Below are 18,095 nucleotides of genomic sequence, written 5' to 3'. Positions count from 1 at the left end.
AAGGGGAAATGGGAGGAGGAGCTGGGGGAGGAGATCGAGGAAGGGCTGTGGGGCTGATGCCATGGGTAGGGTTAATTCCTCCTCCTCGTGTGCCAGGCTCAGCCTGATACAATTTAAGGTGGTTCACAGAGCTCACTTGACGGGGGCGAGGTTGAGCAGGTTCTTTGGGGTAGAGGACAGATGTGGAAGGTGCTCAGGGAGCCCGGCGAACCATGTCCATATGTTTTGGTCATGCCCGGCACTGGAGGGGTTCTGGAGAGGAATGGCGGGAGCAATATCTCAGGTGGTGAAAGTCCGGGTCAAGCCAAGCTGGGGGCTAGCAATATTCGGAGTAGTGGACGAACCGGGAGTGCTGGAGGCGAAAGAGGCCGGCATTCTGGCCTTTGCGTCCCTAGTAGCCCGGCGAAGGATCTTGCTAATGTGGAAGGAGGCGAAGCCACCCAGCGTGGAGGCCTGGATAAACGATATGGCTGGCTTCATAAAGTTGGAGAGGATTAAGTTCACCTTGAGAGGGTCTGCGCAGGGGTTCTACAGGCGGTGGCAACCGTTCCTAGACTATCTCGCGGAGCGTTAGAGGAAGGTCGGTCAGCAGCAGCAGCAGCATCCTGAGGGAGGGCGTCCGGGGGGGGGGGGGGGGGGGGGGGGGGGCGGGGGGGAGCTGCCTGCGGGGATGGATGAGCAAGAGATAACATGAAGAATCGGGGAAACTGGCATGTACGGGAGAGAGCCAGTGTACAAAGCTATGTAAATATACTATTTTGCCATGTATATATCTTGCTCCGCGCGATTTCTCCGTTCTTTTTTTTTTGTTACGGGGGGGGGGGGGAGTTATTGTTTGTAAGGAGAAAAACTGTGTTAAAAACTTTAATAAATATATTTTTTTTTAAAAAAGGAATGCAGTGTGCTCATTTCTGGATTTGTGTGGAGGAAGAAATCTCACACTCGTCGCCTTTCATTTTTATTACAGCAAACAGTGAATACAGCCCGTGTTATGCTCTAGCCAGCAAGAGGGATGAAATGAACCATGCCATGAGGAATGAGCCAATAGCAACAGCTAGATTGGAGCCAGTGATTCATTCAGGAAATCACATCAGCACCGGTCCGAGTTCATCTCACGGCAGTACCGAGCTGACTGCGCCCCACTCTGACACCAGGTTATTTATGCTGCTCTAATATATTATGTCTGTGTCAAAAATCTATATGCAGATGGAAGATCCCAAGCTGAACTGTGCACTTGTCTTTTCTGACTTTATAGAACTTTTGGCGGTTCTGATAGAATATACTTACTTATCCGAGCTGAAATTTGTAGCACATTTCATGTTCATCGTTCACTTCAATTTTATATGCTACTCTCCTGAAACTGTTCGAAGGCTGAAACCGATAGGTTTTTTGGGGGAAAGGTTGTCAAGGGATGTAAACAAAGATGGTTAAATAGAGTTAAGGTAAGATCAGGCATGATCTAACTGAATGATGCAAAAGGCTCAATAGACCACTCCTGTTCCTATAAAAGCAAAATGTAATCCATCTTATGTTAAGCATCATCAACTCTCCACGTCATATCCAAATTCTCACATGAATTGGTCTGGTATTAACAAACTGCATTTATTTTCAAACCCTCTAGAATATTCTGTCAAGGAATAACAATGTAATGCTAGAGAAAACATTGGCATATATTGCTACAGTGCAATTTCTCCCAGCAGGGGCCATCTGGTGTGCAATTAACAACATGACAACACTCTGGCACCTCACCTATTCTTCATGTGTGAGTCTAGATAGCGAGCCCTATTTGATCACAAAAGGACATAATAGCTGAGACCCAATCCTGTCGCCACCTTCATACAGACACATGCCCTTGCCCACAGGGGCCATCAGATAGAGCTCGGGAGAAAGAGTCCAGAGGCCAATTGTAACCCCCCCTCTCTCTACAACTCGGGTCTAACTCAGGCAGGTCAGGAGTTGACCCTGGGGCATCTTTGGATGGCTAATCATCACATCCTTTGGGGAAATCTTACAGTTTCTATGACAAAAAGATGTTCTTTAAAAAGGCTCAGAGCACGACCCCATTTCAGATGAATCTGAGAATTACAAAGAATGCCAATAGCTATTCTATAAATTGATCAGGGAGCATTATGTTATTATTATAACTGTTTTGATATGGAACAAATTGATAGAGTTTACAAATAAACAAACCTTTGGTTTAGATCTTTTTGACAGTTTTAGTCAACAGTAACACAATATTAGATACTTAGATTATCATAGAATTTATAGTGCAGAAGAGGCCATTCGGCCCATTGAGTCTGCACCAGCTCTTGGAAAGAGCACCCTACCCAAGGTCAACACCTCCACCAAACACTAAGATACCTTTCGTAGATAGAAAATTGAGAAACACATATTGTCTCTGTTTATTTTTGGGAATGTTCCCATAGTTAAGGAACTTGTAAAACACAAAATGAAACTGTCAAAAGGCAGAGAAATGGGAAAAAATAATATTTGTACTCATCTATATTAGATTGGAGTCTCAACAAGTTTGTGGCTGTTTTTGTTTCAGGTCTCTCGTTTCTCAAACTTCATTAGCTCCCAGTACACTGCGCTTACATGAAAATCTCCCAAACCTACATATCAAACAGGAATGGTCACATCTCCTTTCTGAGAACGAAGGGGTTCCCAATCATTCTGAGATCAGGGATGGCAGCAGTCTGCCCTCAGAAGCTGAGCCACTGAATAGCAACTTCTCTAGTTCTTATCCTTCATATTTCTTCAGTAATGACACCAGTTCCTCATTGGGCTTTGTGTCCAGTGGCAGCCCTCGTCACGCAGCCAAGCTACAACCAGCCAATGCAAAGAAACGATCAGTTTCAATATCGCCTCTATCAGCTGAAGGGCTGGACATCACGGCAATCATTCGCACCTCTCCAACATCGCTTATTGCGTGCGTCAACGGAATGCGGAGCAGTACTAATGGCCTGTTCCCTCTCTCCGGAGGAATTGGTCATTTGGGAGCTCGAAAGAACTGCAGCCCACAGTCCTTCTCTGTGTTAGACAGCCAGTGTAACTTGCCTTCCCCTGCATCATCACACTCATCTTTCCCAATACGCAGTTCCGAGCAAGAGGGTACTGAACGTGAACCTGTCCCTTTGCAGCAGCCGGAGGAAAACATGGACCTAGGTCTGATGATAGGCAACATGGTTGTTCAACATGGAGTGGCAGATGGTTGCCATAAAATTAATTTTTTCAAGCACGAGCCTATTGATGAATATTCACACAATACAAAACTGTTTCAGCATAATGGGCCACCTCCCCCATACCATTGCCAACAGCACTTTGGTCATCCTCATGGGACCATGCCTCACTTACATGGGCTGCCATCTAATGGACACATTCAGCTTGATGATGGAGGTGAACTGTCTAAGAACAATGGTAAGCAGATCTGTCGATGGATAGACTGTAACGCTGCCTATGACCTTCAAGAGGACCTGGTGAGACACATCGAGAAAGTGCACATTGATCAACGTAAAGGCGAAGACTTTACATGTTTCTGGACTGGGTGTGTGAGGCGATACAGACCCTTTAATGCTCGCTACAAGCTCCTGATACACATGAGAGTTCATTCCGGAGAGAAGCCTAATAAATGCATGGTAAGTCTAGTTACATTACTGTTGCTACAATTCCAGCAAAGTATAACAGCGGAAATGTGAAAATCTTAGCACTGGATAATTTCGTGAGGCTGCTCATAGGTACTGGGAATAGGCCCTACTGTTTTCCTTCAACTTCAAATTCAAAAAATACTCAGCAGGATAGTAATAGATTTTACACTTCCAAATTTACATAATGACTGCAGAGACCACTTGGAAGTGCATGAGAGACTAGGGTAAACAATTGGAATTGACAACTAATGGCGGCTATGTGGAAAATGAGAGGATGAATTAAGAAGCATATCTCTCATCATTAGAGTGTGCCGGCTTTAAGTGTTTTTCCTGCTCTAAATAAACATAGTGACCACATCACACTACTTGTGCAAATTGATAATCTTTATTATCACAAGTAGGCTTACATTAACACTGCAATGAAGTTACTGTGAAAATCCCCTGGTTGCCACATTCCGACGCCTGTTCAGGTACACAGAGGGAGAATTCAGAATGGTCAAATTACCAAACAGCAAGTCTTTCGGGACTTGTGGGAGGAAACCGGAGGAAACCCACACAGACACTGGGAGAACGTGCAGACTCCGCACAGACAGTGACCCAAGTCGGGAATCGAACCCGGGTCTCTGGCGCTGTTAAGCAACAGTGCTAACCTCTGTGCTACCGTGCTGCCAGATACTCTAATGGCAGGAGTTTCTGATATTTTGTCACAGATGTCAGGCTCTTACTGAATCCAGCATGTAGCTCTCCAATTGCACACCCAAATTGTTAGTCAGATTTTGAGTTACTGGGGAAAAAAAATCAGTGGTCGTGGTTTACCCCTTTCACTGTGGTGGGGCAGGGCCTGATAGAGCTGGCGAGGCAGGCTCTACAGAGATCTTGGTGCCATCTTTGGCTTGATTGGCACAGAAAGGCCCCATACCCCATGGACGCTGAGGACCACCCCCCCCCCCCCCCCCCCCCCCCACAAGCATCGAGGCTCTCTCCCTTCTCTACTGCCCCCCTGCCCAACCCCACACACATCAGCATCGGGGACCCCCCCCCTCCCCCCAGCCGCCCAAAGAAACAACCTGGGAACCTTGCTCACTTTGGAACTCCCCAGAGTACCTGGCACTAAGCTAGCACAGGTTGGCAGTGCCAACCTGTTCCTGTGCATGTACCTCTCACCCGGGGACGATACTTACCATTACGCCCTGGGGAAGCCATCGACCGAATCTCATTTTTCAAAGCCTGTTGTAAACCTCGGCGACATGATGTCACGTCAGCAAGATTTAAATATTCAGCAAGGGGGGCGACCATGTGGCTGGGATGCTTGCTAATTATATGTAAATACATTGAAATGTATTAAAATGAAGTTCGCGCCCTTTGTGGGTGTAAACCTTGTTCTGTCACCGGTGAGGAGTGTGGAAAATCAGGAAACATGACACGAGGAGAACGTGCAGGCTCCACACAAACAGTGACTTCAGCCGGGAATCGATCCTGGGACCCTGGCGCTGTGAAGCAACAGTGCTAACCACTGTACTACCTTGCCGCCCCAATGATTGAAGGCACCGCTGAGACCCGTGACCATGATGCGGTGGAGTTCACAGTGGGCCAAGGGGGTAAGCATTTAAGGTAGTTGCCCCTGAAATCCATCGGAGGGCCCTATCCCTCCAACAATACAAATCCTGCTCAACCTACTCCCACCAAGCTCCCCGTGACAGAGACCTCCCCCCGTGACAGAGACCTCCCCCCGTGACAGAGACCTCCCCCGTTACAGAGACCTCCTCCCATGACAGAGACCTCCCCCCGTGACAGAGACCTCCCCCCGTGACAGAGACCTCCCCCCGTGACAGAGACCTCCCCCCGTGACAGAGACCTCCCCCCGTGACAGAGACCTCCCCCCGTGACAGAGACCTCCCCCCGTGACAGAGACCTCCCCCCGTGACAGAGACCTCCCCCGTGACAGAGACCTCCCCCCGTGACAGAGACCTCCGCCCCGTGACAGAGACCTCCCCCCGTGACAGAGACCTCCCCCCGTGACAGAGACCTCCCCCCGTGACAGAGACCTCCCCCTGTGACAGAGACCTCCCCCCGTGACAGAGACCTCCCCCCCGTGACAGAGACCTCCCCCGTGACAGAGACCCGCCCCGTGAAAGAGACCCGCCCCGTGACAGAGAGATCATCCCCCGCCTGGAAGCTAAAGATCTGTCCAGAGAGAAACAGTGAGATAATCACTGCTTTAAAACTCACCTGTCCTTACAGCTGCTGCCTCAGGCCGAGAAAGCATCAGCTGTAACTTCATAGAAAGCGCAAACCACATCACCAGGGTTTAAACCCCCTCAGATCCTTTCAGCTGCAAGGCTTCTATTCACTTCAAAGAGAAAAATATTTTACTCTGCTGTAACTGGCCTTCTAGACAGCCAGATATCAGGATTGCTTAATGTCATTTTGCTTCATGCTTGAATGGATCTCAAGTACCCTGCTTTGATCCTGACCGCAATGTTTATAAATATATATGTTAAGTGCTTTCACTTCCTCTTATTCTCAGCATGTCAATCATAGCTAAATGTTTATAAACATTGTAGGGAGGCGGGTGTCTCTGGGCGGGTCTCTGTTCTGGAGGAGTCTCTGGTATCGGGGTCTGGTGGGATCTCTGATGGAGAGCCGGGTCATTCTCATATGCACATTCTATGGAGGGGTGCGGGGTGGTGATCCAGCAATTTTGTGGTGGGAGAGGCAAACTTTTGTTGTGTTTGGAGGGGGTGGGTGGGGGGTGGATTGGGCTGCCGGCTGAAAATGGCGGGCCGATATCGGGATTCGCGACGGATTTCTTTGTGATCTCCACCATGCATAAATTTGCATGGCAAGGGACAGTGAATCACCTCTGGGCGCCAATTCCAGCGTGAGCGCAAACCAGAGACGACTCAGCTCCAGCAGGAGAACAGTCTCCCAGACGGAGAGACCTGCCCCACATTACCATTGTATGCTGTCAGTCCGCATTTCATAACTGCAATTATTTTGTATTAATGCAATGCTACATTACTTTGATAATCTTTCTGCTGTCAGAGGAAGAATGGTTTGGCCTGCGTAATGCAGTTTTAGCTGTAATTAATATGTCAATCATAAATCCCATAAGCTACGTGGAACACTTTTTTTAAAACAAGGTTCCATTCAATGTTTCAGAATGTTTCCCCATGTTTATCATTAGACAGATAAAGAAATAGAGCAGCCCCCATCTCCAATGAACCCCCGCCCCCACCACCACCGCCAATAATTCCACAATCACGAATTGTGTAGCTGATCCACATGTACCAACAGATTCTCAGATTTCATAACCATTAGTAGATCTCATGTGGGAGGAGCGTAGAGATGTTAGAACTGGCTTTAATATCCTATTTTGGGTTTGTAAAACTAGGCCAGGTTCCAGCATTTTGTTCACTATTGCTGGCATATATTTGAGTGTGTACAAATGTATGTGTACATGCCCTTACTGTAACGGTAGAATTAGACTAGAAATGATGCTCTCATGTTGGAATAGCCGAGCTGCCAACAATCATTGTTGGCTTAAGCAAAGGTCAGTGCTTATAGGAGGAACTAAAAATTTAGGGAAGTAACTTTATTGTAATTGATAAAGTAACATTAGTTCCTTGGTCTGCAGCAGTTCATGCCTTGGCTGTTTAAAGCCTGTGCTAGCTAGATGTCTCCATAGATATATTTAATGTAGATTTAAGAGCAGTCGGGAGAACTAGGGTACATTGCTTCTTCACCACAAAGCACCAAAGGGCCGTCACTACCAAAGCAAAGGGAATGTTTAGCTCACAGCTAACATTCCAATTCTTTAATTTGTCTATCAAATAATATCAAACTACACAACAATTACCTCAAAGGTTTCAAAGTCAGAGTTGGCTGAAGCCAATGTTTTTCTTGGACGTTTGATTTAATGATATTGTACACGAAACCAGAATTAAATAAAATTACAATAACATTCAGATTAAGTATAAAACATGACAGGATATTACACGAAATAGGATAAATTATGTGGTTTCCTTTCAAACATTTTCACTGCCTCAAGCCAATTAGGGGGGGAAAAAAGCAGCAAATTTAATGTCGTTTGACTGAAAATCGGTCTAATTTCTTATGATCCTGTTTTCAGAAGCTGAAAAAATACATAGGTAATCTATAAAGAAACTAATAGTTTGTAAGGAGCTGATTGTTACTTTGGCCAAGGGCCTGTTCCCAATATCAGATGCTGGCTAAATATGAAGCAGCTGTTTAAATGAGAGAATTCCACTTGAACTGGGAGAGGCTTTAACTCCTGGTTATTTTATGGAAACTGTTGCTGGATGGATAATAAAGGGATTAAATAGGTTTCTAAAAGACATTGGAGTTTAACTCCAGTGTCTCATTAGTTTCCTGTGAGCAAATAGTTTGGATTCCAGGTTAACATTCAAGTTCGGCTGTACTAGATAACAAACACATCCATGGTAACAGATCTTATTCACTGGAAGAATTTGTTGCACTTTGCAATTCTAATTTCCTCCACTTCTCCACCCTCTCCTGAAAGCAATAGCTTGGTTGCTAAGGTACGGTTCCGCAGATCCTCGCAGCCATTTCCAACTTGCCAAAGTGGCCATCCTTTATATGCGAGTCCAGACTGTCAGTGTTGGCAAACCATTGCTGTTTAACCTGATGTTCCCCTGAATCTCTGTCCACATCAATGCACTTCCCAGTGGCAGTCGTTGGATATCAATTATTATTGGGGCGCTTTAAGCCCAGTGATGCTGTGGCCAGTTATAATGCCTTTTCTAGTGTTCTGATTGAATTACGCTTACTCAACACTAACTGGGGATTGAACTTGTGACCCTCATAGTCAGTATAGCCAGGGTTCTTCAGCTGGTATTGCACTCACCCATTGAGCCATTTTTAAGCTAATTTGTTCTTCAAATTACCTGTAAATGACAAAGGCCATATTGATTCATCCACTTTACTACAAGTAGCACGATAACTGTGTGGTAACAGTCCAACAGAAGTTTGCTATTTTTCCGATATTCTGAGCATTGCTGAATGATAGAGGCTACAAGACTTTGAGCTCAAATTGAGAAAATAGCTGTATGTAGAAAACTGTATTGCGTATGCATTTACAAGAATTTTCCACCATCTCACCTGCTTCGATCTGAACAAAGGGCCTTAATTTTCTTCAACTCCTGAGAGAATAGTTTTGGATGCTTTGAAAAAAGTACTGGTCATATTCAGAAATATCACTGAGTCCATGAAGCAAAGCTGTTATTTTGAACTCACCTCTGATTTTCACTGTAATAAAGGGTGCTGCAGGAATCAATTTCTGCTCTGTTAATGAGACTGAAAAGTAATTATGAGGATCCAGAACTGGCTTGCCATAGAAGACAGAGAGTAGCAGTGGAAGGATGTTTTTCCGAATGGAGGTCTGTAACTAGTAGCTCCAGTATACAGGAGGTTGAGAGTAGTGAGGTCATGAGTAAGGTTTTAAAGTTGCAGGAGTGTACTGGCAGGCAGGAAGGTGGTTTAAAGTGTGTCTTCTTCAATGCCAGGAGCATCCGGAATAAGGTGGGTGAACTTGCGGCCTGGGTTGGTACCTGGGACTTTGATGCTGTGGCCATTTCGGACATTTCGGTTTAGATATTTCAGTAAGCTCAGGGAAGGTGGTAAAAGAGGGGGAGGGGGTGGCATTGTTAGTCAAGGACAGTATTACGGTGGCAGAAAGGACGTTTGATGAGGACTCGTCGATTGAGGTAGTATGGGCTGAGGTTAGAAACAGGAAAGGAGAGGTCACCCTGTTAGGGGTTTTCTATAGGCCAAAGTTCCAGAGATGTAGAGGAAAGGATTGCAAAGATGATTCTGGATAGGAGCGAAAGCAACAGGGTACTTGTTATGGGGGACTTTAACTTTCCAAATATTGACTGGAAACGCTATAGTTAGAGTACTTTAGATGGGTCCGTTTTTGTCCAATGTGTGCAGGAGGGTTTCCTGACACAGTATGTAGATAGGACAACGAGAGGCGAGGCCGTATTGGATTTGGTACTGGGTAATGAACCAGGACAGGTGTTAGATTTGGAGGTAGGTGAGCACTTTGTTGATAGTGACCACAATTCAAAGAACAAAGAACAAAGAAATGTACAGCACAGGAACAGGCCCTTCGGCCCTCCCAAGCCCGTGCCGACCATGCTGCCCGACTAAACTACAATCTTCTACACTTCCTGGGTCCGTATCCCTCTATTCCCATCCTATTCATGTATTTGTCAAGATGCCCCTTAAATGTCACTATCGTCCCTGCTTCCACCACCTCCTCCGGTAGCGAGTTCCAGGCACCCACTACCCTCTGTGTAAAAAACTTGCTTCGTACATCTACTCTAAACCTTGCCCCTCTCACCTTAAACCTATGCCCCCTAGTAATTGACCCCTCTACCCCGGGGAAAAGCCTCTGACTATCCACTCTGTCTATGCCCCTCATAAGTTTGTAGACCTCTATCAGGTCGCCCCTTATACTCAATGCCCCGGCCAATGAAGACAAGCATGCCGTATGCCTTCTTGACTACCTTCTCCACCTGTGTTGCCCCTTTCAGTGACCTGTGGACCTGTACTCCTAGATCTCTTTGACTTTCAATACTCTTGAGGGTTCTACCATTCACTGTATATTCCCTACCTGCATTAGACCTTCCAAAATGCATTACCTCACATTTGTCCGGATTAAACTCCATCTGCCATCTCTCCGCCCAAGTCTCCAAACAATCTAAATCCTGCTGTATCCTCTGACAGTCCTCATTGCTATCCGCAATTCCACCAACCTTTGTGTCGTCTGCAAACTTACTAATCAGACCAGTTACATTTTCCTCCAAATCATTTATATATACTACAAAGAGCAAAGGTCCCAGCACTGATCCCTGTGGAACACCACTGGTCACAGCCCTCCAATTAGAAAAGCATCCTTCCATTGCTACTCTCTGCCTTCTATGACCTAGCCAGTTCTGTATCCACCTTGCCAGCTCACCCCTGATCCCGTGTGACTTCACCTTTTGTACTAGTCTACCATGAGGGATCTTGTCAAAGGCCTTACTGAAGTCCATGTAGACAACATCCACTGCCCTACCTGCATCAATCATCTTTTGTGACCTCCTCGAAAAACTCTTATCAAGTTAGTGAGACACGACCTCCCCTTCACAAAACCATGCTGCCTCTCACTAATACGTCCATTTGCTTCCAAATGGGAGTAGATCCTGTCTCGAAGAATTCTCTCCAGTAATTTCCCTACCACTGAAGTAAGACTCACCGGCCTGTAGTTCCCTGGATTATCCTTGCTACCCTTCTTAAACAGAGGAACAACATTAGCTATTCTCCAGTCCTCCGGGACATCACCTGAAGACAGTGAGGATCCAAAGATTTCTGTCAAGGCCTCAGCAATTTCCCCTCCAGCCTCCTTCAGTATTCTGGGGTAGATCCCATCAGGCCCTGGGGACTTATCTACCTTAATATTTTTTGAGACACCCAGTACCTCGTCTTTTTGGATCTCAATGTGACCCAGGCTATCTACACCCCCTTCTCCAGACTCAACATCTATCAATTTCTTCTCTTTGGTGAATACTGATGCAAAGTATTCATTTAGTACCTCGCCCATGACCTCTGGCTCCACACATAGATTCCCTTGCCTATCCTTCAGTGGGCCAACCCTTTCCCTGGCTACCCTCTTGCTTTTTATGTACGTGTAAAAAGCCTTGGGATTTCCCTAACCCTATTTGCCAATGACTTTTCGTGACCCCTCCTAGCCCTCCTGACTCCTTGCTTAAGTTCCTTCCTACTTTCCTTATATTCCACACAGGCTTCATCTGTGCCCAGCCTTTTAGCCCTGACAAATGCCTCCTTTTTCTTTTTGACGAGGCCTACAATATCTCTCGTTATCCAAGGTTCCTGAAAATTGCCGTATTTATCCTTCTTCCTCACGGGAACATCCTGAATTCCTTTCAACTGACAGTTGAAAGCCTCCCACATGTCAGATGTTGATTTGCCCTCAAACATCCGCCCCCAATCGGTGTTCTTCAGTTCCCGCCTAATATTGTTATAATTAGCCTTCCCCCAATTTAGCACATTCATCCTAGGACCACTCTTATCCTTGTCCACCAGCAGTTTAAAACTTACTGAATTGTGGTCACTGTTCCCGAAATGCTCCCCTACTGAAACTTCTACCACCTGGCCGGGCTCATTCCCCAATACCAGGTCCAGTACCGCCCCTTCCCTAGTTGGACTGTCTACATATTGTTTTAGGAAGCCCTCCTGGATGCTCCTTACAAACTCCGCCCCATCTAAGCCCCTGGCACTAAGTGAGTCCCAGTCAATATTGGGGAAGTTGAAGTCTCCCATCACCACAACCCTGTTGTTTTTACTCTTTTCCAAAATCTGTCTACCTATCTGCTCCTCTATTTCCCGCTGGCTGTTGGGAGGCCTGTAGTAAACCCCCAACATTGTGACTGCACCCTTCTTATTCCTGATCTCTACCCATATAGCCTCACTGCCCTCTGAGGTGTCCTCCCGTAGTACAGCTGTGATGTTCTCCCTAACCAGTAGCGCAACTCCGCCACCCCTTTTACATCCCCCTCTATCCCGCCTGAAACTTCTAAATCCTGGAACGTTTAGCTGCCAATCCTGCCCTTCCCTCAACCAGGTCTCTGTAATGGCAACAACATCATAGTTCCAAGTACTAATCCAAGCTCTAAGTTCATCTGCCTTACCCATAATACCTCTTGCATTAAAACATATGCACTTCAGGCCACCAGACCCGCTGTGTTCAGCAACTTCTCCCTGTCTGCTCTGTCTCAGAGCCCCACTGTCCCTATTCCCTAGTTCTCCCTCAATGCTCTCACCTTCTGACCTATTGCCCCCGTGCCCACCCCCCTGCCATACTAGTTTAAACCCTCCCGTGTGACACTAGCAAACCTCGCGGCCAGGATATTTATGCCTCTCCAGTTTAGATGCAACCTGTCCTTATATAGGTCACACCTGCCCCGGAAGAGCTCCCAGTGGTCCAGATAACGGAAACCCTCCCTCCTACACCAGATGTTTAGCCACGTGTTTAGCTGCTCTGTCTTCCTATTTCTAGCCTCACTGGCACGTGGCACAGGGAGTAATCCCGAGATTACAACCCTAGAGGTCCTGTCTTTTAACTTTCTGCCTAGCTCCCTGAACTCCTGCTGCAGGACCTCATGCCCCTTCCTGCCTATGTCGTTAATACCAATATGTACAACGACCTCTGCCTGTTTGCCCTCCCCCTTCAGGATGCCCTCTACCCGTTCGGAGACATCCTAGACCCTGGCACCAGGGAGGCAACATACCATCCTGGAGTCTCTTTCACGTCCACAGAAGCGCCTATCTGTGCCCATGACTATAGAGTCCCCTATTACTATTGCTCTTCTGCGCTTTGACCCTCCCTTCTGAACATCAGAGCCAGCCGTGGTGCCACTGCTCTGGCTGCTGCTGTTTTCCCCTGATAGGCAATGCCCCCCGACAGTATCCAAAGGGGTATACCTGTTCGAGAGGGGGACAACCACAGGGGATTCCTTCACTGACTGCCTGCCCTTTCTGGTGGTCACCCATTTCTCTGCCTGCACCTTGGGTGTGACCACATTTATATAACTGCGATCTATGACGCTTTCTGCCACCTACATGCTCCTAAGTGCATCCAATTGCTGCTCCAACCGAACCATGCGGTCTGAGAGGAGCTCCAGTTGGGTGCACTTTCTGCAGATGAAGCCATCCGGGACGCTGGAAGCCTCCCGGACCTGCCACATCTCACAGTCAGAGCACTGCACCCCTCTAACTGACATTGCATCAATTAATTAAAATTAAAAGTTTAAAATTTAAAAAAATTAAAAAAAAAAAAAAGTTACTGTTAACTATCTGTTTCCTAGCACTAGATTTCTAATATAAATGTGAAAGCTAAATATAGTACTCTCCGATCTCTGGCTTAGGTACCCCTCTAAATTATAATTAAGTAATTATGTTTAATTAGTTACCAATGCTTAATTTTTAAATTTAGTGTAGATTCCCAACCAGCCACTCAGGTCACAGCTTTTCTGTGATGTCACTTCAGTTTCCCCCCGACACACAATTTGAAAAAGGTATAAAAGTAAAAATGAGTAAAAATCAACTTACCTACCTTCTTACCTTCTGAGTGTCTTAGATGTTCTCAGGTTCTCTCCCTGACAGAGACTGCTCCTCCTCCTCCAAATTCGATTAAGTTTACTTTAGTGATGGAAAGGGTTAGGTATTTACTGCAGGGCAAGAGTTATAACTGGGGGAAAGGCAATTATGATGCGATGAGGCAAGACATAGGATGCATCAGATGGAGAGGAAAACTGCAGGGGATGGGCACAATGGAAATGTGGAGCTTGTTCAAGGAACAGCTACTGCGTGTCCTTGATAAGTATGTACCTGTCAGGCAGGGAGGAAGTGGTCGAGCAAGGGAACCGTGGTTTACTAAGGCAGGCGAAACACTTGTCAAGAGGAAGAAGGAGGCTTATGTAAAGATGAGACATGAAGGTTCAGTAAGGGCGCTCGAGAGTTACAAATTAGCTAGGAAGGACCTAAAGAGAGAGCTAAGAAGAGCCAGGAGGGGACATGAGAAGTCTTTGGCAGGTAGGATCAAGGATAATCCTAAAGCTTTCTATAGATATGTCAGGAATAAAAGAATGACTAGGGTAAGAGTAGGGCCAGTCAAGGACAGTAGTGGGAAGTTGTGCTTGGAGTCCGAGGAGATAGGAGAGGTGCTAAATGAATATTTTTCGTCAGTATTCACACAGGAAAAAGACAATGTTGTCGAGAAGAATACTGAGATTCAGGCTACTAGACTAGAAGGGCTTGAGGTTCATAAGGAGGAGGTGTTAACAATTCTGGAAAGGGTGAAAATAGATAAGTCCCCTGGGCCGGATGGGATTTATTCTAGGATTCTCTGGGAAGCTAGGGAGGAGATTGCTGAGCCTTTGGCTTTGATCTTTAAGTCATCTTTGTCTATAGGAATAGTGCCAGAAGGCTGGAGAATAGCAAATGTTGTCCCCTTGTTCAAGACGGGGAGTAGAGGCAACCCCAGTAACTATAGACCAGTGAGCCTTACTTCTGTTGTGGGCAAAATCTTGGAAAGGTTTATAAGAGATAGGGTGTAGAATCATCTGGAAAGGGATAATTTGATTAAACATAGTCAACACGGTTTCGTGAAGGGTAGGTCGTGCCTCACAAACCTTATTGAGTTCTTTGAGAAGGTGACCAAACAGATGGATGAGGGTAAAGCAGTTGATGTGGTGTATATGGATTTCAGTAAAGCGTTCCCCATGGTAGGCTACTGCAGAAAATACGGAAGCATGGGATTCAGGGAGATTTAGCAGTTTGGATCAGAAATTGGCTAGCTGGAAGAAGACAAAGGGTGGTGGTTGATGCGAAGTGTTCAGACTGGAGTCCAGTTATTAGTGGTGTGCCACAAGGATCTGTTTTGGGGCCACTGCTGTTTGTCATTTTTATAAATGACCTGGAGGAGGGCGTAGAAGGATGGGTGAGTAAATTTGCAGATGACACTAAAGTCGGTGGAGTTGTGGACAGTGCGGAAGGATGTTACAAGTTACAGAGGGACATAGATAAGCTGCAGTGCTGGGCTGAGAGGTGGCAAATGGAGTTTAATACAGAAAAGTGTGAGGTGATTCATTTTGGAAGGAATAACAGGAAGACAGAGTACTGGGCTAATGGTAAGATTCTTGGCAGTGTGGATGAGCAGAGAGATCTGTGTCCATGTACATAGATCCCTGAAAGTTGCCACTCAGGTTGAGAGGGTTGTTAAAAAGGTGTACGGTGTGTTAGCTTTTATTGGTCGAGGGATTGAGTTTCGGAGCCATGAGGTCATGTTGCAGCTGGACAAAACTCTGGTGCGGCCGCATTTGGAGTATTGCGTGCAATTCTGGTCGCCGCATTATAGGAAGGATGTGGAAGCATTGGAAAGGGTGCAGAGGCGATTTACCAGAATGCTGCCTGGTATGGAGGGAAGATCTTATGAGGAAAGGCTGAGGGACTTGAGGCTGTTTTCGTTAGAGAGAAGAAGGTTAAGAGGTGACTTAATTGAGGCATACAAGATAATCAGAGGATTGGATAGGGTGGACAGTGAGAGCCTTTTTCCTCGGATGATGATGTCTAGCACGAGGGGACATAGCTTTAAATTGAGGGGAGATAGATATAAGACAGATGTCAGAGGTAGGTTCTTTACTCAGAGAGTAGTGAGGGCGTGGAATGCCCTGCCTGCAACAGTAGTGGACTCGCCAACACTAAGGGCATTCAAATGGTCATTGGATAGACATATGGACGATAAGGGAATAGTGTAGATGGGCTTTAGAGTGGTTTCACAGGTCGGCGCAACATCGAGGGCCGAAGGGCCTGTACTGCACTGTAATGTTCTATGTTCGAGTGGTGTTCCGCAAGGATCAGTTCTGGGACCTCTGCTCTTTGTAATATATATAAATGGTTTGGAAGAAACCATAGTGGGTCTGATTAGCAAGTATGCGGATGATACTAAGATTGCAGGAGTTGCGGATAGTGATGAAGATTTTCAGAGAATACAACAGGATATAGATAGGCTGCAAAATTGGGCAGAGAAATGGCAGATGGAATTTAACCCGGCCAAATGCGAGGTGATGCATTTCGGTAGATCCAATTCAGTTGGAAGCTATAAAATAAATGGCACAGCCATCAGGAGCATATAGACAGAGAAATCTGGGTGTGTAGGTCCACAGATCCTTAAAAGTGGCAGCAGAGGTGGAAATGGTGGTAAAGAAAGCATGTGGCATGCTTGCCTTCATAGGATGAGATATCGAGTATAAAAGCTCAAAAATTATGATGCAATTATATAGAACGTTAGTTCGGCCACATTTGGAATACTGTGTCCAATTCTGGCCACCGCACTACCAGAAGGGCATGGAGGTTTTGGAGAGAGTACAGAAAAGGTTTACTAGGATGTTGCCTGGTATGGAGGGTATTAGCTATGAGGAGAGATTGAATAAACTTGGATTGTTCTCCCTAGAGAGATGGAGGCTGGGGGGCAACCTGATAGAAGTTTATAAAATTATTAGGGGTATAGATAGGGTGAACAGTTGGAGGATTTTTCACAGGGCGCAAATGACAATTACAAGGGGGCACAAGTTCAAGGTGAGGGGGGAAGGTTCAGTGGAAATGTACGGGGAAGCTTTTTACACAGAGGTTGGTGGTCGCCTGGTGGTTGAGGCAGATATTTTAGCGACCTTTAAGACTCCTCTGGATAGGCACATGAACAGACGGGGGGTATAGAAGGATACAGGCGGTTGGTTGAGATAGAACACGTGATCAGCACAGGCTTGGAGGGCCGAAGGGCCTGTTCATGTTACTGTGCTGTATTCTTGTTCTTTGTTTGACCTTGATGAAATGACAGGGGTGATAATGGCATCACAAGCATCCTAAGCCCTTTGGAACGTGAGTTTAAAAAAAAGACGTGTGGGATTTTCCAGCCAGTCCTGCCGGGTTCTTTTGGTCCTGCTGTTTCGCTGCGGTTTCCCCAGTGGTGGAGGATGCGGTCAATGGGAAACTCCATTGACAGCGGCGGGATTGGAAGAACCTGCTGCTAGCCAATGGTGGGCCATTTCCACCGTCGCAAAATACGCTGCGAGGGGTGAAGAAACCCCCGCCCCACGGAGTAGGACTGAATGTCAAACGTGTCCAAAGTACATTCTAGCCAATGAACTGTTATAGGGTAACCAGAGTGGCCAATTGTGCGCAAACAGCAATGAGATATACAATAGATTAAACTGTATTGATGACGTTAGTTGAAGGATAAATATTGGACAGAACACCTAGAGAACTCCCTTGCTCTTCTTCAAATAGTGACATGGTATCTTTTAATGGCATCATGGGCAGACAGGAGCCAGTTTAATATCTACTCTGAAAGATGATACCACTGACAATGTAGCACTCCCTCAGTTTTTCACTCCAGTATCTGACTCGGGTTTGACAAAGAGTCATCCAGACTTCAAACATTAGAATCATATAATCTCTGCAGTGCAGAAGGAGGCCATTCGGCCCATCGAGCCTGCACTGACCCTTGGAAAGAGTACCCTATATAGGCCATGGCCTGAGCTTAGCCCCGTAACCCAGGAGCCCACCTAACCTTTTGGACACTAAGGACAATTTAGAATGGCCAATCCACCTAACCTGCACATCTTTGGACTGTGGCAGGAAACCAGAGCACCCGGAGAAAACCCACACAGACCCGGAAAGGAAATGAAAACTCCACACAGTCTCCCGAGACCAGAATTGAACCCGGGACCCTGGTGCTGTGAGGCAGCAGTGAGAGCCACTGTGCCGGCCACAAATTAGCTCTCTTCTCTCTCCACAAATGCACTCAGACCTGCTGAGGTTGTCAAGTATTTTCTATTTGTGTTTCGG

At 46.3% G+C, this 18,095-nt stretch overlaps 1 protein-coding gene across 1 annotated transcript in view; it reads left to right on the top strand.

Annotated features, from left to right (window-relative positions):
- glis1a (GLIS family zinc finger 1a) overlaps positions 1-18,095 on the top strand; it is a 587,387-nt gene that overhangs the window by 253,213 nt on the left and 316,079 nt on the right. Inside the window, exons 3-4 of the mRNA XM_072511301.1 lie at positions 968-1,154; positions 2,549-3,635. Of these exons, the coding sequence (XP_072367402.1) occupies positions 968-1,154; positions 2,549-3,635 (1,274 nt within the window). The remainder of the gene's footprint in view (positions 1-967; positions 1,155-2,548; positions 3,636-18,095) is intronic.

This window comes from Scyliorhinus torazame, chromosome 7 (genome assembly GCF_047496885.1).
Source record: "Scyliorhinus torazame isolate Kashiwa2021f chromosome 7, sScyTor2.1, whole genome shotgun sequence".
NCBI lineage: Eukaryota > Metazoa > Chordata > Chondrichthyes > Carcharhiniformes > Scyliorhinidae > Scyliorhinus > Scyliorhinus torazame.
The sequence above is the reverse complement of the archived record's forward strand: the minus strand, read 5'-3'. Positions and strand labels throughout refer to the sequence as shown.